The 20,774-nt window shown below is 51.9% G+C and overlaps 1 protein-coding gene across 4 annotated transcripts in view; it reads right to left on the bottom strand.

Annotated features, from left to right (window-relative positions):
* RHBDL3 (rhomboid like 3) overlaps positions 1–20,774 on the bottom strand; it is a gene marked incomplete at both ends in the record, with an annotated part of 42,636 nt that overhangs the window by 8,551 nt on the left and 13,311 nt on the right. For 2 of the 4 annotated variants that reach the window (XM_079726431.1, XM_079726432.1), the window contains 5 exons: positions 2,865–2,965; positions 8,297–8,409; positions 10,516–10,664; positions 13,822–14,046; positions 18,437–18,595. In XM_079726431.1, the coding sequence (XP_079582557.1) occupies positions 2,865–2,965; positions 8,297–8,409; positions 10,516–10,664; positions 13,822–14,046; positions 18,437–18,595 (747 nt within the window). Of the gene's footprint in view, positions 1–2,864; positions 2,966–8,296; positions 8,410–10,515; positions 10,665–13,821; positions 14,047–18,412; positions 18,596–20,774 lie in introns of all 4 variants that reach the window. The other 2 variants (XM_079726430.1, XM_079726433.1) reach the window with 2 other exon arrangements.

Raw genomic sequence — 20,774 nt, 5'->3', positions numbered from 1 at the left:
AAAAAGAACAGATATATGTATATGTATAAATAAGTCACTTTGCTGTACTCTTTTTTTTTGGCCGAGTGGAATGTGGGATCTTAGTTTCCCGACCAGGGGTCGAACCCCTGGCCCCTGCAGTGGAAGTGTAGAGTCTTAACCACTGGACAGCCAGGGAAGTCCCTGCTGTACTCCTGAAATTAACATAACACTGTAAATCAACTATACCCCAATATAAAATAAAAATTAAAAAAAAAAAGAACTCTCCCCATATATTTGCTAACATTCTGGGGGAAAAAAAAAATCGATGGTCTATCTATTAGGTTGAACCACATGAAACTGCCAATGCTTAAATGCTTCTGACCCACAGAAATGGCAATTTCATATGGTGTGTCCTAACGTATCTCTGAATTGCTGGGCACTGAGCTAGCTTGGGTAAAGGCAGCCTCTTGATGAAAGGAAACTGACCTTCTAAGGAGGAAGTGAGTGTTTTTCACTGTCCAATAAGCACCACACAACTTTCTAAGGGAAAGGCTACCTTATGTCACACTCCAGGGGACCCCAAAGCTCCCCGTTGGTCAGGGAAAGCCACGTCCTTCTGGAAGATCGCTGGGCTTTTGGGTGGGACAGCTCATCTGCACAGCCACAGGCTACTTGCAGAAAGAAACATAAACTGGAAGAAAACTGCTCTCACACCCCCCTCCTCAACCCCATGCCCCAGCCCTTGGTCCAGGGTCCTAGAGGTGGTCTGCCCTCACCACAGGAACTCCTGGGGCATCGGGGCTGCTTCCCAGGCGGTGGGAAGGGGTGGAAAAGGTCATCGTTATGAAGTCCTGTTTACCTCTTCTTTCTTAGTTGTGCTGGCTCATCCCCTTCATACACAGATGCCCCTTGGGGGGCAGGGGGAGGGGAGGGGGAGGGTGGCCTTCCCTCCCCCTGCAGAAAGGAATTGGGGCAGGGGCAGGGGGAGTGGCAGAAGCAGAATTCAGAGGAAAAGCTGTGTCTGGGGAAAGCTGTGGCACTGATACGGGATGACCCATTTAAAGGGCCATGTGAGGCGGCCCTGGGCTCCCAGGTGTTTAGCAGACCAAGCCAAGCACCCCGTGTATAAACACACTGTCACACACCCAGCCGCCCCTGCTGCAGCTCTCTTTCTCTCTCAGTGTACAGAGGGGACTTTGGTGCAAAGAAAGGGGATGGTGCTGAGGAGCAGGCCAGGTGACAGTGGCAATAATAATGAAGAAATGGGGCTGGGGCTTCCCTGGAGGTCCAGTGGTTAAGACTCGTGTTTCCAAGAACTCCATAAACGGCTGTCACTGAGCATTCACACAACTGCCGCGTGCGTGAAGACAGTGATGGGGGAGAGAGGTGAGAGCAAGAAGACCCCAAAGAGAAGCTACTCCTTTCCTGACAGTCCCTCCTGCCCTCCTCCCCTCCCTCCGGCCCTTCCCTCCCTCCTTCCCCCCAATTTAGTGGGCACCCTCTGCCATGTGTCCAGCCCTATTCCAGGCACTGGGGAAAAGATGAGTAAGATCTGGGCTCTGCCTGGAGGCTCCTGGGCCAGTGGGGGCATCAGGCAGGGTGAGCCAAGCACTGCCAGTGACTCCTTTTTCAGCCTACAAACTTCAGGCTGCTTCTAAAACAAGGAAGCCGTCTTGACCTCCTCTGAGACTATCAGATGGCTTCCAATTGCTCGCCTTGAAGATCCTGTCTCTATTCTGAGTCTACCTCGGCCTCTTCTGTGGGGAGCCAGGAATTAAGTTCACACTTCTACTGAGTGGTTGTTTTCACTTTATGTCATTGATCCCATCTCATCCCATTTCACAGATGTAGACACTGAGGCACAAAGCAGTAAAGTCATTTGCCCAAGGTCACTCTTTAGGAAATGGGTAGCTGGGATTCAGATCTAGGAGGAATAACAGCTCCTGCTCTTAGCTAGTTACACCAGATTGCCTTTCAGGAAAAGGCAAGGAAAAGCATGAGAAATGGAATGACAGTGTCCAGTCGCTTTGAGGGGCTGGTGGAGGAGAGTGACACTAGAATGATTGCCAGGAGATGTGGGTTCAAGTCCCCATTTTGCCACAAATTTGATTGTGGCTTTGGACAAATCACTTAACCTCCCAGAGCCTTCTTTCCTGTTTGGGACTTTTGATGAGATCATCTCTAAGACCCCTTTATTTATTTTATTTTTTTTAAATTTTTGGCTGCTTTGGGTCTTTGCTGCTGCACGCGGGCTTTCTCTAGTTGTGGTGAGTGGGGGTTACTCTTCGTTGCGGTACGCAGGCTTCTCATTGCTGTGGCTTCTCTTGTTGTGGAGTATGGGCTCTCGGCGCGTGGGCTTCAGTAGTTGTGGCATGCAGGCTCAGCAGTTGCGGCTCACGGGCTGTAGAGCACAGGCTCAGTAGTTGTGGCACACGGGCTTAGTTGCTCTGAGGCATGTGGGATCTTCCCAGACCCGGGCTCAAACCCACGTCCCCTGCATTGGCAGGCGGATTCTTAACCACTGTGCCACCAGGGAAGTCCCTAAGATCCCCTTACTTTTAACAACCAATGACAAACAACAAGTTACAATTACGACGCATGCTAGTGGTCAAGGATTTAAACTTTTTAAAGTCACTGAGTAGCAAACAGTTGGAATAGGAAGATGGGCAAAGCCATGGCTGGAGAAAATATGAATCACATATGGAAGGGCCCCACTGGAAGTATTCCGGCAGAGGGTGAGGAGTGTCCTTGAACTCAGCTACTGGCCAAGGCCACCTGGTGCTTGCCAAGCCCGGGCTGGAGCGTGGAGGAGGATCTAAAACCCGGCTCCAACAGATTAACGCCAGGCCCAGTGACAGCAGAGGGGAGGCCAAGAGAGGGTTGCTGGGACAGGGGGTGCTCACCATCACGATGTTGGCCAGATGGGCAGAGACAAGCGCATACACCCCTCCAGAGGAGCCCACCACTGGTGCGGTCATGTCAGCCACAGACACCGCCAAGGACCCTGGTACAGAGAGAGACGGAGAACTCAAGGATGCTGGAGTCGGCTTCCCACCCCAGTCCCAGGCCCTCGGATGCTGTAGCCTCGGGGCTGAGACCCCAGAGCAAGAGGCTCGCTCTCTTCCTCCCTTGATCCCATGTCACCTCGGAGCTTCCTAGAAGATTCATTTATGGCTGAAAGAACCATTTGGTTCAAACTTCTCCTTTTACAGCTGGGAAGCAAAGTCTCAAGGAGAGAAGTGACTTGCCCAGAGCAGAACTCTGCCACCCAGATCATCTGCCTGGCCATCCAGCCTCCCCTTGTGCTATCTCAGGGTTCTGAGCAACGACAAAAATAGTAGCAGTAGTGCTTGCAGAAACAGCCACCCCTTATGGGGCACTGTGTGTCAGACACCGGCCAAGCATTTTACAGACATCCTTCCCTTTGACCCTCAAGCCCACCCCCTGAGGCAGAGGCACTAGTAGCCTCACTGCAGACAGGAGGAGGCTGAGCCCAGCAGAGTCACCTGGTCGGAAGGGCTGGAGCCAGGATACCAGTCCAGGTCTGCCTGACACAAAGCCCGGTGCTCTCAGCCTCTCTAGCAGCCACGCCCCAGACTGGGTCAGAGGTCAACCTCCACCCTCTACCCTCGCTCTTTCTCCTCAACAGCATCCAAAAACCTGCCTAGCATCACCTCCCACTGAGTGAAATCACAACAGGCCAACAGGATCTCCAGAGCGGGGCTTCTTTGGAGGAAAAACGTCCTTGAGAAGTCCCGGGGAAGAGAGAAAGATGATGTCATACCCTCTGGGGGAAAGGAATGGTAGAGACGCTTGGTCTGGGGGATGATAAACTTTCATCCTGGGAGGGAAGCTGGGCAGAGAAGAAGATGGGAAATGTGTTGCTCTGGTCTCATTTAAGTGTGATCAATGCTTTGGCTTTCAGGGAAGGACACAGGAGACTAAAAATAACTGGGAGTTAGAACCCAGGGCTCAGAGGATGAGAGGTGGCTGGCCTGGGTGAGTGTGCAGAAATCACCGCTGGAAAATGTCCGCCGGCTCAGGAGCCGGTTAGCTGCTGCCTGGGTGGAGAGAAGAGGGCCAGGCAGAAGGCCAGATTCTGCAGGCCCTACAGGGGTGGAGGGTTCACTGCTTAGCAGGAGGCAAGGCATGGCCCGGCCCGGGAACCAGCGTGCCTGACACCCTGGGCGTGGAGAGGCCCCTGCCACGTCATGTGCCTTCTCCCTGGCCTGCCGCCACCCCCAGACCACTCTCAAGGCTTCCTGGCTCACTGAGATCCTTGGAGGAAGAGATCCCCACAACAGATTCTTAGCCTCAAGGGGAATGTTGTCTCTCAGGAAAATACAAACTGTCACGAACTAAGGGCACCAAGTCCTTCTCCCCTCCCAAGGCAACTATAAATCTTTCTTCTCCCCTTTCACGCTTTCCCTCTGGCTTTAATTAGGTATTGATCTATTGTCAGATAACTTTCTTTTTTTTTTTTTTAACTGCCTAGCCTTGGGGTCAGCCCTATATAACAGGAAAAAGAAAAAAAAAAAAAATCCCAGGGTGACCAACGGGCAGGCAGCGGGATCTGCATGACAAAGGATTCCCACGCTCTCACTCTCCCTGGCGGCAGGGCTGGCTGCAAAGGCTGCACTGCAGGGCTGCACAGGGCTGGCTGCCCAGTAATTACCGTCTGGACAGAGGAAGCCCCAGCCTCCTTGGGGTTGGCCTCTTTCCTCCATGTGAGTCCCCACAAACCGGGCCAGATTCTGCTCCCTTGGCCTCCCCGGTGGGATGCACCAGGACAAGGAGGCGGCAGGGAAGGCCCCAGGGTCCAGCTTCCATGCACTGACCTTTCCCTCACCCTGACGATGGATGAGAGTCCTGACCCCAGGACCAGAGGCCAGTCTGGATTGTGGCAGGATTATGGGATGGGGGCGCGACTGGCTACTTCTGTGACCCTGGGCACAGCTCCTGAATTCTTGGGGCTTCAGTTTTCACATCTGTGAAATGAGGAGGTTAGTTTAAGGCTTTCTAACTTTTGAGCAGGGAGACACTGTTTTCAAAGACACCTGACTCACACCCCTACCCCATGGTGCAGAGAGCTGCTCTGGCTGAATGGGGGTGGGACCTGGAGAGTAAAGTTTGCCACCCACTGGAGGGCATCTCAAGGGTTCCTTCCAGATCAGAAATACAATAATCCAAGTCTTGGCCTAAGATCCAGGGTCTGAGGTTCGGATCCTGGTTCTAGAATCCGGAAGGTGACAATCTGGATCCACCTGCCCTCCATTTGTGGTAGAAAGACTTTCCTTAAGTGCCTGCAGATTAGCCCTGGACTATAGGGACTAAGAGAGGTCAAGTATAAATGTATGTATTCATATCAATAAAGTAAGACAGGTCATCCCAGGACAGAAAGCCAGGGCCAGGCAGGATTCCCGATGAACCGAATGGATCACAGTTCAATAAAGGCCAGTGTGAACTCCTGGAGGTCATGGGGGCAGAGGATGGGGAGAGAAAGGCGAGCCGGAGTGACACGCCACACCTGCACACAGCAGACAAACCAAAGGATCAGTGCTAGTCAGGGCTATGAATTTTCCCCCAAAACCCTGGGTCCATGCCAGCACGGGGATGAATTGGTGACTTTGCCATAATGCATAGCTGCGATAATTTTAGCCTGGAAAATTTACAGCAGGTGTTCTCCAGCATCTCCCTTAGCCGTTAAAAAAAACCCAAACAAATCCAAATAAAAATTGGCAGAACATCTACCTTTAAGCAGTACAACTTTATTTATGTATGTACTCTTTCACTTCGTTTATAAATATTTGTTGCTTACCATGTACCAAACCCTGTGCTAGGCTCTGGGGATGCATCCATCGCTTCTGATCTATTTAAACTATCATAAAGCTGGGGAGAGCAGCGAAGAGACTGGATCTTAAAGTATTTAAACTCAGCCCTGTAATCATTAGCCGGAAGTGAGATGCACGTTGGCTTCAAGCACTGGCTAGAAGCCCCGGGCGGAGGAAGGGTTTCCACTCCAGTTCTAGGGCTTCTTGGCTGAGCAAATAGAGTTGATTTTACCTCTTTGAACTGCCTATAAAATGGGGGTGTCAGCACCTACCTCATAGGAATGTTGTGATGAGAAGAGCAGATAACATACGTGTGAACCATTTATCACATACCTGGACTACTAGACACACTCAGCAGAGGTTAGTTATTATCGTTACAAAATGCGATGGCCTTGGATTTGGAATATTTTCATTGGGCAGGAATTAGAGGGCAGGGGTCCATGTCTATTAAGACCTCCCTTGGTTTCTGACAAATTATGTGCATAAAGGTTAAGGCCTGCCTTTTAATTCTCATAACACTATGACAGCGTTAGAGCACAGCCTTTGAGGTCAGATAGCCTGGATCAGAGCCCAGCTCCACCACTTATGACTGTATCTTCCTAAGCAAGTCACTTAGCATCCCTAAGTCTCGGTTTCTGTATCTGTAACAGATGGAGAGTTAACAGTTCCTGCCTCATGGAGTTGTCGTGGGGATTAAATACAGCCCGCACAGGACAGGCACCTGATAACTATTGGCTATCCGGTCGGGGTCTGGCTGTCTGAACGGGCCCCCGTCTCTGAGGAGGGATGCACACAGAGAAGAGAGGAAAGAAGGGGTACAGGCAGGTCAATCAACTCAATCCTGGAGATCAGCGATTTGATATGCGGTGACCAGAATGCCCTCTGCTCTGAATCAATGACTCAGATAGAACAGTGCGTGTCATTTGCTTTGCAATACAGCCCCACACCCTCAGGTTTAGTTGGAAAGCCCCCGTCTGCCTTTACACCATCTCCTTCTGCACTGGCATCACTGGGAAGTGATACCTGCACTGTCTTCCCGCTGGGTGTCGTCTGGTTTGGGCGAGGCCTGAGTCATCTTGAATCTATGTCTGTCTTCTAGGTTACTGGCTCTCCCATCTAATTAACTACCAACTGCAAGTGTTACGAGCATCTTTCCCGTTCCTCGCCATTAACCATCTGGGTCTCTGCGTACGTAGGTATGGAAAATGAGGCTCTAAATCCCCAGATGTCGACACTCAGGGGTGTGTCAGTGGCTAAGGGAGTCCGGCACACAGAGATGTTCATCAGACCTTTTTTCAAGGATGCAGAAGGTGCTGGATTCTGGGAGAAGCTGGAGTGAGTGCTGTCCAAGGTGGCCAAGTTTTTAACCTCAGCACAGGAGTGAAGGAGACAGCGCTGGGCCAATCTCCCAGGCTGAGGGTTCACGAACTAGCAGACCAGCCTCTCATGGGATGGGGGGGTGGGGGTGGGGGTGGGACCCTTCCCTCTTTGATTCCTGAAGTCATTCCACTTACTTCCAGGGTCCCCACCTGCCCACTGTTTACAAGGCTGACGCTGCCCTGCTCTCCTGATGACAACTTCAATGCCACTCAGAAAGGATTAAGATCTTACTTAAACGTCCACACAAAGCTCCCCTGGGCACAGCTGTCAAGGGGGGAAGAGCTGAGGCGGCAAACCTTGTAAAGAAAAAAGCCAGCGATAAAGCTGGAAACATCACGACGGAGACCCCTCTGTTCAGAAAGAAGCCCAATCGGTGCAGACTTTTCCTGCAGAAACCTGCCCTGCTGTCCCCACCTCATCCCGGTCCACCTCCCCTACCACTGGGGAGGGGGACAGGGGGCTGGCCACTATCCTCAAGGCCACAATGATCACTATCATCACCTGCCACGTGGGCCGAGTCAGCCAGGGCCCCAGACTCCTCCAGCTGGCACGAGTGCGCACTACCTCCCAGGCCAGACTCTCTCCGGCCAGCCGTGGGTCAATCAAGGGCCAGCCCGGGCAGAGGCAAGATCCCCCTTAGGGTACAGGTGCTGGCCTGGCCAGGGGAGGTACCTGGCTCCACCCACTCCTTGGATGTCCCCACAGGGATCTCACCTCCCTTGCACGGTTTATTTCATCCTTCACCTCACTCCGCCCTCCTCACGCCTGGCAGGCAGATCTCATCAGTTCCCTCTTAAAGCTTAATGGGGCCAAGAGAAGGTAAGGCATTTCCCCAAGTCCGCACAGCTGCAACACGGCAGTGTGAAGACTGAAACTCCGGTCAGTCTGCCTGTTCCAGATCCTGTGCTCTCCCCTCCTTTGTCATCACATGCCTCCCTCTCTGGGTGGCAGTTCCCTTTCCAGTATCCCCAGGGAAGTGGGGAGATTTGCCTGGAGGCCAAGCCTAGTGGTCAGGAGCCTGGATGGTGAGGGTCCTCCGGAAATTGGGGCTTGCTTGACCTCATGGGGTCTCCTAGCCACCCTGGGGAGGTTCACCCCTGGGGGCACGGGGCCCACCTGCCTACCTGCCACGACACCAGCCACATAGACAAGCGCGATGCGGGTTGCTCCGTGCACCATCTCCAGGGGTACCCCCACCAGGAGCTGCAGCACCACGTTGAGTCCCAGGTGTTCTATCCTGTACAGAGAGATCACATTCATTCATCCATTCATTTAGCATGCCAAGGCGCTGGGGATCCAGTAGTGAACAAGACCCTATAGCTGGGAGTTCCCTGGTGGTCTAGTGGTTAGGATTCAGTGCTTTCATTGCTGTAGCCCAGGTTCAATCCCTGGCTGGGGAATTTTGATCCCACAAGCCATGCTGCGTGGCCAAAATTAAATTTAAAAAAAAAAGACCCTATAGCTGCCTTTGAGGAGCTCACAGTCTGGGGGGTGGAGGGGAAGGAATTACAATGCAGATAGACCATTTTGGAGTGTTCCTTACACCCTCCCTGCCAGCTGGGACAGGAACACAGGTACAGGGCTGGGTGGTGACTGGCAGTGTCTGCACTTGCCAATGAGGGCTTAACAACGGTCAAGATGCAGCAACTCCATCAGTTGACACAAGAGAAGAAGCTGAGGCTCAGAGAGGGGCACTGACTGACTTAAAGTCACACAGCTGGTTAGTGGTCAGGCTGGGACCACGGCCCTGGGCTCTGATGTGTGGGACCTGGTCCATTATCCAGGCTACTCAGTCGCTCTGGCTCACTACTGTAAGACCTACTGATATTTAAAGAGAAAGATGTTTTCCAAACAAGTGCAAGCATGAAAGATATCTGTTAGAGCTTAGTATATCAAAGTTATCCTCCAGTTCCTGTTGTGTCCAGATCTTGGCTCATGAGGAGACTGAAGCATGAAGTGCCTCCCCGACCCTGCCCCTCAGCCTGTGAAGTTGAAGCTGGGACCCAGCAGGCAAGGCATCCATCCCCTCAGGCTCAGAGTGGAGACATCCATCAACAACCATCCAGAAGTCTCCTCACGCCAAAGCACCTTTCCCAGCACGTGCAGCCAGTTAGGGGGTGGCTCTTGTGCCCCCTTTGGAGGCTCAGCAGGAAGGGAGGCCCACAGTGGAGCTTCCTCTTGGCCACTGTGGGTCTTTCTGACAAGGAAAGAGCCATGCGGGCCGGGATAATCCTCTTCCCATTGGCAACCCCAGGGACAGGCACCCACAGGGCTTTTCCAGGCTTTTCCTTTACTTCTCTAGAAAAGTCTGTAGAAGACACCACAGAGGTCTGGTGTCTGGGGACTCTGATTTCCCAACTCCATGCTTCTACTATGTAAAAACAGTCTCCAGCCAAGACTGTGCTCTTCAGGGGACTTGGACCTGGGTGGTCGCCTGGTCCTTATCATGGGGTAGGAGGTACCAGTGAGAACTGATTGCACTCCAGGCCCCAAAAGAGGCCACATGGCTCTACAAACAGAAACTTTAAGTATTGCTAGAGTTCCTCAAGAAGACTCATGCCACCACATTGCGAGACCTCCTTTCAGTAAATCTGTCCTTTATTTCACTTATAAGGCACTCACACACATGGTTTATGGACAATGAACCTGGTGGCTGACCACATTTCCCTCTTTGCTTTGGCCGCTAGGAAGTTCAGAATAAATTTATAACCCACTTACAGCAAGTACATAGCATCACATGCTGTGTATATGCTAAAAAGCTCTCTGTTGGCTTTTTAGCATTTTCCTCTCTCTATTTTCCCTTTTCCATACACTTTGTTTTTAAATAAATTTATTTATTTTATTTATTTATTTTTGGCTGCCTTGGGTCTCCGTTGGGGCACACAGGCTTTCTCTAGTTGCAGCGAGTGGGGGCTGCTCTCTTCATTGCGGTGCACATGCTTCTCACTGCGGTGGCTTCTCTGGTTGAGGAGCATAGGCTCTAGGCACGCGGGATTCAGTAGTGGTGGCACACGGGCTCAGGAGTTGTGGCTCACGGGCTCTAGAGCGCAGGCCCAGTAGTTGTGGCGCACGGGCTTAGTTGCTCCGTGGCATGTGGGATCTTCCCAGACTAGGGCTCAAACCTGTGTCCCCTGCATCGGCAGGCGGACTCCCAACCACTGTGCCACCAGGGAAGCCCCTCCCATACACTCTTAATAATTTACTCATACAGTTTGGTATTACGTAAGTTTCAAGAAGCCACCTCAAATCCTGTGTCCAGGTAGATAAAAATATATATATATTTCAGTCCAGGCTCTCTGGACCAGTTATTTTCCCACAGGGACTCTTGATAGAATGTACTCACCCCGCATGCATGAAGATGTACGTCAGGTAACGCCAAGCCTGTGCTCGGAGCTGTGGATGGTAAACCAGTGAGTTCTTCAGGTACCGTGGATGGGTTACCTGCAGCACAAATTGGTCCAGCGACACCCCATTATAGAGGAAAAAGGCAACCTGGATGAGAGCACAGGATGAAGAGAGCCTGTTACTAGGTGTGAAACTGCCCAGGAACCCCTCTTGTGCTGACATTTGGAATCTCTACGGAAGTTGTCGTCTTTCCTTCTCAGAGAAGGAGGGACATCCCTACGACCAGAGCCAAGCTAGCGCTGCACCATCTCTTGCCCCACTTCTGTTCGATTATTTTGTGTTAAATGTTCACAAAATGGTCTCATGGTCTCTGCCCACATTTCCTCGGTGTTAAGCAGGAAGGGTTTGTAGGATTTTAAACTTTAATTCTGATAATAACTCACATACGCACTTGGGGGCTGAGGCAATTCCACATAAGTTGATTAAAAAAAAAAAACTGTGGTAAAATACACATAAGGTAAAATTTACCATCTTAACCATTTTAAGTGTACAGTTCAGTGGTATTAAATACATTCATAATGTGCAACCATCACCAACATCCATTTACAGGATTCTTTTCATCTCGTAAAACTGAAAAAAACTCTATACCCATTAAACATTAATTCCCATTCCCTGCCTCCCAGCCCCTGGCAATCACCATTCTGCTTTCTGTTTCTATGAATTTGACTACTCCAGGGACTGCATATAAGTAGAATCATACAGTATTTGTCTTTTGTGATTGGTTTATTTCACTCAGCATAATGTCATCAAGGTATAGCCGTGTTGTAATACATGTCAGAATTTCCTTCCTAATAATCCTCTGTATGTATCTACCACATTTTGTTTATCCATTCATCTGTCAATGGACACTTGGGTTGCTCCCACCTTTTAGCTATTGTGAACAATGCTGCTATGAACATAGGTGTACAAATATCTCTTTGAATCCCGTTTTCAATTCTTTTGGGTATACACCCAGAAGTGGAATTGCTGGACCATGTAACTCTGTTTAATTTTTTTGAGGAACTGCCATACTGTTTCCCACAGTGGCTGTACCATTTTCCATTCCCACCAACAGTACACAAGTGTTTCAATTTCTTTGAATTCTCACCAACACCTCACATAATTGTTCTTTTTTTTTTTTTTTTTTTTTTGGCTGCACCGTGTGTCATGCGGAACTTCCCCGACCAGGGATTGAACCTGTGCCCCCTGCAGTGGAAACATGGAGTCTTAACCACTGGACCGCCGGGTAAGTCCCACATAAGTTAATTTTAAAGATGACTGATGTGTACTTGTTTAAGCCCTAAGAGAGTATTTATCTGAACTATTTTTTCCTGGAACTCTTTTTCTTTCTTTAAATATTATTTATTTATATGGTTGCGCTGGGTCTTAGTTGCAGCAGGTGGGCTCCTTAGTTGCGGCTCGCCAGCTCCTTAGCTGTGGCATGTGAACTCTTAGTTGCGGCATGTATGTGGGATCTACTTCCCTGACCAGGGATAAAACCCAGACCCCCTTCACTGGGAGCACGCCGCCAGGGAAGTCCCCTGGAACTCTTTCTAGAATGCAAAATTCATGTCCCTTAATTTTAAGGATGTCTCAGGTATTGATCTGGGCTGTAGGAGTGATGTCTTCTCCAGTAATTGATAGGGGTTTTGCTCCTATATTAAATGGTCCCAAATTCTTGTTTCTTTACGACTCAGGTTTGCTTTTACATTTTCTTTTGTCCTCCCCCGCAATGCCTGGGTGTCCGCAATGCCTGGGTGTCAGCACGTTGTTGACCAGGTACTACAACAAGGTTCTTACTTCCTATTGTTGGTTGGTAGGGGGCCCCTTCTAGTAGCTTCCCACCATGTTCACTCTGTTACGGACTCAGAAAACCAGGTTACTAGAACTGTATGTAAAACAAAAACCTTGGGCTTTAGTATAAGGACTCTGAAACAGTTACTTCATCATTTTCCAGTTTCTTCTAGATTGGTGGCTCGAGATTACACAGCTGAGGTTTCTGAAAATCTGAAACCAATCTGGACACAAGATCTGACTCCTCTGGATGACCTTGGGCAAATTATTTTAATTTACTGGTCCTCAGTTTCCCCATCTGGAAACGGGGATACTAATTCTTACACTTCCACGGTGATTGTGAGGTTTAAAAATGATAAAGTACGTGAGAAGCAGGCATGCACTGAGGGAGGGCAGCTGTAATTAGTGTGTGGCTAAGCCCTCCTGGGCTGAGCCTGGGAATGGCTCAGGCCTCCCAGCGGCTGGATTCCCAGGGCTCTCTGGGAGCCATTCTGTCCACCTAACACCGTGGGTACAGGTGGCCTGGGAGCAAATACAGCTTCCAAGACAGCTTGTTATTATTGGTCCTCAAATAGAAGTTAATAAATAGACCAACACAGTAAGTGCTTGGAAAACAAGTCCAAGAATATCTCAGAAAAATCACAACTTCCACATGTACTTGGATGAAGCCAGAACAACAGAGGAGCTCTAGCCTGCACTCCAGATATTATGATTTAGAAAAAAAGAAGAGGGACGCCATGAAGCATAATGATCCCGCAGTTTGATTCGGCAGGAACTTTACAAGAACATATGCAGGGGCGGTAAGTAGGCCCCTGGTTCTGGAAGAGAAACGATGGAGATTATAAAAGCATTCAGAGTTCCTCATACAGGAGCGCTGATTCAGAAGGTGGTACTTTGGATTCTGCTGCATAAGCATGAGACTTTGAGAATAACAATAGGTATGGATGATTTCCTAAGGGGAGAATGTTCTTGCAAAATACGTGAAGCCCACATCTACCTGTTCATATATGCTCCCTCCCATATGTATTTGTGCAATGCTTTTGTGTTCAGAAAGCACCACCTGCCGTTCTCTGGCTCTAAATAGGGGAGTCCTGTGGGAAAAGGAGGGCAGGTCTGGTTATTCCTACTTTACAGGTGTCCCAGGAGAGCACCTGACTCGTCCACGTTACTCACTGCAGGAGGAAGTAAAAGAAGGTGTCTTAATGAGTTAGCCTGGCTAAATCCCCCGAATCAATGAACTACTGCCATTGTTTTTGCTGCTGTTGCTTTTGGTGGAGGTGGTCACATGGGGATTTTGCTGCAGGGCGTATTGCTTAAGGTAATGAGCTTTGTAATCTCTCTATGGTCGGGGGTTATAACAACACTTGCATGCCCTGTAACGGGGCCTGACTTGCAGCGACTTGCCTTTCCCCTCGTGACCTCAGATATCCTCTTGACCCTCCAGCAGCCCCTTCCCCACCCTTGTCCTTGCCTCCAGCAGTGTTACTGTGATCATGAACCAGGGCGGTGGGCAGCAGGTGTAGCTGTCGTAGTACCACTTCCGGTCAATCTCCCGGGGCAGGGTCTCGTATGCCACGTGGCGGATCAGTCGCTGGGAGAAGTTCAGCCCCTTCTCCTCCAGCAGGGCCTTGCTGCAGAGCCTGCGGTTGCCCTGCAGGATGGCCTGGCGGAAGCTGTTGGACCGCTTGTTGCTCATCTACACAGGAAACAGGGCAGGGGAGTGGGGTCAGAACCGGAGTCTCGGGGGAGCCCCATCCCGTCTTCCCAGCCAGCACATTCCTTAGACCAACCAGGCCTGATTCTACCTTCCTCTTTCTTCTGTAATAGTTAACAAGAAGTTAAATGTAATAGTTAACAAGAAACAATATTCACTGAGCTCTTATGTGTCAGGGGCTGTTCTAAGCACATCACAGCTTGGCTCATGGATGCAACTAGTCTGCCTGCTAGATAAAGACCATGAATATCCCCATTCCACCAGACAGGAGACCAAAGCATAGAGAGTTTTAGGAATCCATCAAGTTCAAACCCAGTAGGGCTCCAGAGCCTGTATTCATATCCACTATACCTCCCTTCCACCCACCTGTCCATTATCCATCACAATTTCTTGAGCAACTACTAAGCATCAGGTGTTGCCAGACATGGGGATACAGTGGTGCTCAAGACAGATTAAGTAACCAGCAATGAGTAACGGTTCAGAGTGAAGGCTGCTGTGGAAGCACACAGGAAAGAGTCCAACCCGGTCCCAAGGTAGTCAGGGAGGGCTTCCTGAAGGAGGTGGCATCAGTGAGAACTGAAGGATAAGTTCTGGTTCGGTCCTCGGAACCAGAACCCAAAGCTGTGCTTGTGGAAGATCATCAGCCCTGAGTGCCTCCAAGGGAACTGTGATGCTCAGGGAGCCCCAGGACTGGCCCCTCCCCAGGCAGAGTCCTGGCTGCCTCACCCAGCAGTCAGCCTGACCCCCAGAGATCAGAGGTGGTCCTACTGACTTCCAGCCTCCCAAGGCTTCTGTTACCTCCCACCCACCCTCCACGACCACACTCTAGACCCTTCCTATGGGGAGATGTCCTAAAGACACAGCTCTCCCAACCCCAGAGCTCACAGTGCCACCCAGGGGCTGCTCTGTGGTTGCGGGGTGAGGATTATCAACATATTCCTGGGACTGTGGGCCCAGCAGGGACATCAGGTTAAAACTGAAGGCAGGGGCTTCCCTGGTGGCACAGTGGTTGAGAATCTGCCTGCGGGGACACGGGTTCGAGCCCTGGTCTGGGAAGATCTCACATGCCACGGAGTAACTAGGCCCGTGAGCCACAACTACTGAGCCTGCGTGTCTGGAGCTTGTGCTCCACAACAAGAGAGGCCGCGACAGTGAGAGGCCGACGCACCGCGATGAAGAGTGACCCCCGCTCGCTGCAACTAGAGAAAGCCCACGCACAGAAAAGAAGACCCAACACAGCCTAAATAAATAAATAAATAAATAAATAAATAAAAAAAAAAAAAAAAAAAAACAACTGAAGGCAGGAGTCCAGACAGGGCTGGGGAGGTGAGCCAGCCCAACCAAGGCATATGGGTTTGAAGCCCTGTCAGGGGGCAGGGAGCTGGGGAGGATCTGGGTTCAGACCAGGCCAGGTGGAACAAGCCTCCATCTGCAGTGCCCCGTCCCCTCTCCTGGGTTCTGCACACACCTGAAAAACCTGGCTTAAGCCTCCCCCATCTAGCAGGCCTTCCTGGATGAACCCCTTCCAACGATGCTCTATTCCCATCCCCTCCACGCCTGCAAAGCTTGGGTCTGGTTCTTAGTGGCTTGGTGGTTCTGTAAATGCGGATGGGACTTGGGGCTCCATGATCACTACAAGCCCAAGATAAGACCATGTCGTCAAATTAGTTTGTAGCCATCCTCTCCCCCAATCCCTGGATGTGTACATGCACATGTGCGTGTACCACACATATACTCACAAACAATACATCTGCAAGACCCGAGGTGGGAAGGAGCTCAGCATAAATACAGAAGAAGCAGTGTGTACACACATACACACTCACCATTCACCTGTGCCCCGATGTGCCTAGAACTGTGCCGGGCACAGCAGCAGCCATGGTTTCTGGCCTCATGGAGCATACAGGAGAGACAGATGCATAAACGGCAGCAAAAGAGGATGTCATCTTCATTATTTGGTGCGTGGTATTATCCCCACGTTATAAAGACGGGGATGAGAGCTTGGAGAGCATAAAATTTTCTCAAGGACCCACAGTTAGTACATCACAGAGTCAGGATTCAAATCCAGACCTGCCTGACTCTGGAGCCCATGCTGGCTCATGTGGAGCTTTTGTGCCAATTAGATAAGGGAGCTTCTCCTTCCAGGTGGATGCACCCATTCCAGGCCTTGCTGAACAAAGCCCAGGCCAGATTTCAGTCCCCATTCCTCTCTCTGCCTGGCATCCTTGTGCAGTCCACAACCTGCACACCCATACATGACAACCCTGGCCACTCAGCTGTAATGCAATGTGGTCTGTGCTATAAGACAGGCCTGTGCAAAGCACTGCGGGGGCTCTGGGTAAGGTTGGTTCATTCTGCCTGGGTTGGGGTGGGAAAGGGCTCACAAAGGATGCAGAGGAGTTAACCTGGTGGAAGAACATTAGAGGCAACAGGAACTTTCAAACACTTCTTCTTATTTCATCCTTGCCACAACCTTGAAGAGGGTCTCCTTTGGCTTCATTTTACACATGGGAAAACCGGGGCTCAGTTTTGCCACTGAGTGGCAAAGGCAGAGCCTGTCGCAGGACCCAGGCCCACCTGACTCCAGCCCCTGAGCTCTCTGCCCTGCCCAGAGCTTCCCCCCTGGTGAACCCCTTCTTAGCCTCCAGGGCAGCCCTGCTCACAAGAATCCAGGCTATGGCTGGCTGCTCCAGCTCAGAATTCAAATAGAGAAATCTCAATGGTAACAAGTAATCTGCTGTTGGGAATTCACACAGACGACTCCACGAACCCCCAGCTGGGGAGAAGCAGCTCCCCTGGCCCAGCCATGCCTTCACTCTGCCCTGGGCTGAGCAGGGCATGCAGCAAACACGCTGGCGCCGGGGCTGTGGACGAGCCAGTGCAGGCTCAACTCCGTGGCCTGGTCTTTGCTGGCACTGCTGGGTTCCCAGTCACGGGGCTCACCTCCACGGCCCATCCCGTGAATCCCAACTGTCCCCAACTCCCCTGCTTATCTGAGCTCTGTACCCCCGCCCTCTAGGAGATCTGCTCCCTGGGTCCACTCTCAACAGCAGGTTTCTTCACCACTAAAAGCCCTACAGCTGCTCCTTGCAATCACGCTAACCTCTGGGCAAAGGCAGCTCCTTAATCAAGAGGCAATTAAAACAATGCCAAAGCCCACGCATCCACATCAGAGAGCAAACCTGGCACGATGGCAGGTCCTGGCTCCTCCATCACTGATGCTTTTGAATTCCAAGAGCCTGGGGACTTCCACACCAGTCATTTCATGGGTGACAAGAAGAGGGGCGACTGTTTCCACTTCACCAATAGGGAAACCAAGTGGGGCCTTCTGGCCTCGTGTTCACCCTGCTAGTTCATGCAGCTTCTACTCATGTGCCATCCACCCCACAGAGGGATGCTTCCTGCTTAACCCCACTGAACCCCACTCCAATCCCGCCACAGTAGCCCCCGGAACAGCATAGCAGTAACCCCAGTGAGGAGGAAGTCCCGACTCCAAGACACCAGACCACTGGGCAGGATTCACGGGCCTCCCGTCTCCAGCCCCTCCGACAACCCAGGACAGCTGCCAGCAGGTCTGATGAGCTCCGGCCTTCACCCATGTGCCCCGTTGCTTCCGAAAGGCCTGCCCTGATCCTCCCAACATCCACTCCCCAGCTCCTCTCCTGCCAACGATAACCTCCCACCTCCCACTCCCAATCCTTCGTTTCCGTGGAAATGACCCCACTCCCAGCTCCATGGGTGGGCACTGATTGGTTTGATTCAATCAGCACAACCCACTGACCCAATCCAGGCAAACTGGAGGAAGGAAATCCCAGGCCTCACGTGGGAGCTACCATATGAAAAGTCCCTCTCCCCGCCACCCCACCCCGCATGGTGAGGCCTGAGGGCATGAGGGCTGGAACAGCTGCAGCCACTTTGCTGCCACGATGGTAGGGTCTGGAATTGCCTGGGGCTTTTTTGAGTAGTGCTGACACTGCAGAAAGCAGAACTGAGAGATAAACTGGGTCCTTGGTGATTTCCTTTCACCTGCTGAAGCCTGGACTTTTTCTTTTCTTTTTTTTTTTTTTGAGGTACGCGGGCCTCTCACTGTTGTGGCCTCTCCCGTTGCGGAGCACAGGCTCCGGACGCGCAGGCTCAGCGGCCATGGCTCACGGGCCCAGCCGCTCCGCGGCATGTGGGATCTTCCCGGACCGGGGCACGAACCCGTGTCCCCTGCATCGGCAGGCGGACTCTCAACCACTGAGCCACCGGGGAAGCCCAGCCTGGACTTTTTCAATGCTGCAGACCAACAGATCCCATTAATTATCCAAAAGGATCCTCTAAGCCACACCCCCAAACAGGCCTCTCCCAGTGGCGAGGGGCCCAGAGCGCTCACCAGGTTGACAAAATCCTGGTAGCAGATCTGCCCATCGGCATGGCTGTCGGCGAGAGCCAGGAGCACCTCCCTCTTGTGCGGGTCCAGCTTGGAGCTTTGGCTCTCCAGGAGGCTCCGGAACTTACATGTGCTGATGTAGCCCGTGTTCCCAGGGTCAAACTGAGGGAGAAGCACACACAGCAGCGGGGTCAGCAGGGCTCCATCCCCCTCTCCACACCGCCCTGGGTGCCCCATCACCGTCACCACTCACGGCTCCTGTCTCCAGCCCTCTGCTGACAGAGGGCTAGGCGGCATCTGGGATGTTTCCAAGGCCCCCGGGGGAAACATCCAAATAGGGCGGACAACCACTTACAACCCTAGAAGGCCCTAGAGACCTCTGAGATGGCCCAGCGCAACCCTGTGGTGCGTGGAGAAGGGAAACGGAGGCTCAGAGGGGTTATTACTCTCTGCCCTTAACTCCTGACCCTGGACAAGGGGAAAGAGGGAATGAAAAGGCGATGAGTGGAGGAAGATGAGGAAATCTGGGGCCTGTGGCAGAGGGACTGAGCGGGGAAGGCACGAGGCCCCGGGCAGCGGGGAGCACAGCCTGGACAGCGCTTCCGCATCTGCCTGCCAGCCCCTCTCCCACGCCTGCACCCACGTACACCCCACAACCTGCACACAGGGCTCCCCAAAGACACTGTGCTCTGAGTGTTTGGTTGTTTTTTTGGTTTTCTTTATTTGGGGGCCATGCCACACAGCTTGTGGGATCTTAGTTCCCCGACCAGGGATCGAACCCGTGCCCCCTGCGTTGGAAACGTGGAGTCTTAACCACTGGACCGCCAGGGAAGTCCCTGGTTGGATTTTTGACGCTGCCCTTTTTTCTCTGCAGCTTTGCACACGTGGGCGCCTCTGCCTAAGACTCCCTTTCTCCCCTCAGCTCCCTGGGAGACTCCGACTCACCCTTCCGACTCTTCAGATGTCCCGCGTCCAGGGAGCCTTCCCTCAACACATGATCTGCTCCCCCTGCATGTCAGACAGCCCTCTGGCCTCCACCCTGCACTGGCCTCCATTTTCAACTCCTTGCAGGTTGGTGCACAACTTATCCCCGGGGCTTATAGCACAGAGCCGGGCAGAGTCGGCACTCGGTGAAGATTTGTTGGGTGAACAAGTGGATGTTTGGGTGAAAAGACAGGTACCCATTTTCCAAGGAAAGGCTCACAGGTTCAGTTAGAAAAGGGGCTTATTCACCTCTCCCGGAGAAGCACATAAGCTTTCTGTCACCCTTCCATCGCCTCTCTTTCCCTGCTCAGCACACACTAACCAGCTGCCAGTTTGCCCAGGGAAGTCCTGTTCACAAACCGCGTCCCCACATGAATTCACTGCACACGGAGGTGCTGCTGTGGGTTGCTGAGATTTTAAAAGGCAGACAGACGTTGCGGACGTCTGCGTGTGCATGACAAGGGAGCCCGGAAGACCGAATCCACCTTTCCCTCTTTTCTGGATAAGGTCAGTGAAGACTATTTTCGGAAGGCTGATGCTGTGTGCAGCCTGTCTAAGACAATCCAGGAGAAACAGCCAAGAGTCACAAGTCATGACTCCTTCAATTCTCCCCAGAACTCAACGAGAGAGGACATCTCTAATGAGCCTATTTAAGAACCTGCCTGTGTACCCAACCCCCCACTCAAAATACCAGATTTCAGGGATGACAGCTCTTCGGTTCCCACCAGCGAGTACGTCAGGAAACTCACCTACCCTCTGTTCCAGAAAGGTCTTTACGAGTAAAAACGCCTAATATCTGCTGAGTGTTTTCATGGGGCCAAACATCATACCAAGCACCTCACGTAAATATATGATCTCTTTGACCTCTGACCGCGACCTTATAAGCAGGTCCTGTGATTGTCTTCATGTCACAGATGAGGAAGTAGAGACACGGGAAAACGACGAGCACAGAGAGGTTAAGTGACATGTCTGCAAGTGGCAGAGCCAGGATTCCAGACCCGGGCAGCCTGGCACTGCCTCTAACCACTGGCTGCCGCTGACCGTCAGCCTCCAGGGCCTGCTCTGCTGCTCAGAAGCCGAATGTCAAGGGTCAAAGAGGTGAGTGCGGGCCCGGGAGTGGAGGGGGTTCCAGGAGCCTCACGGGCCCACTCTTCACAGATTTTTAAAGCAGGAAAGAGCTCAAACAGCAACAGTTCTGATCTCCTTATAGCTCAGACAGGAAATGACGCCTGGAGTGGCAAAGTGGCAACTGCAGCTAGGGAAGGTCTCCTTCTCTGCCTGGGACCTTGCCCGTCTCCACAGGCTGGCACTGGCTACACGGACTCACCAGCCTGGCCGCTGCCTGGGCCCACGTGGC

Source organism: Hyperoodon ampullatus (assembly GCF_949752795.1).
Source record: "Hyperoodon ampullatus genome assembly, chromosome: 19".
Classification (NCBI taxonomy): Eukaryota; Metazoa; Chordata; class Mammalia; order Artiodactyla; family Ziphiidae; genus Hyperoodon; species Hyperoodon ampullatus.
The sequence above is the reverse complement of the archived record's forward strand: the minus strand, read 5'-3'. Positions and strand labels throughout refer to the sequence as shown.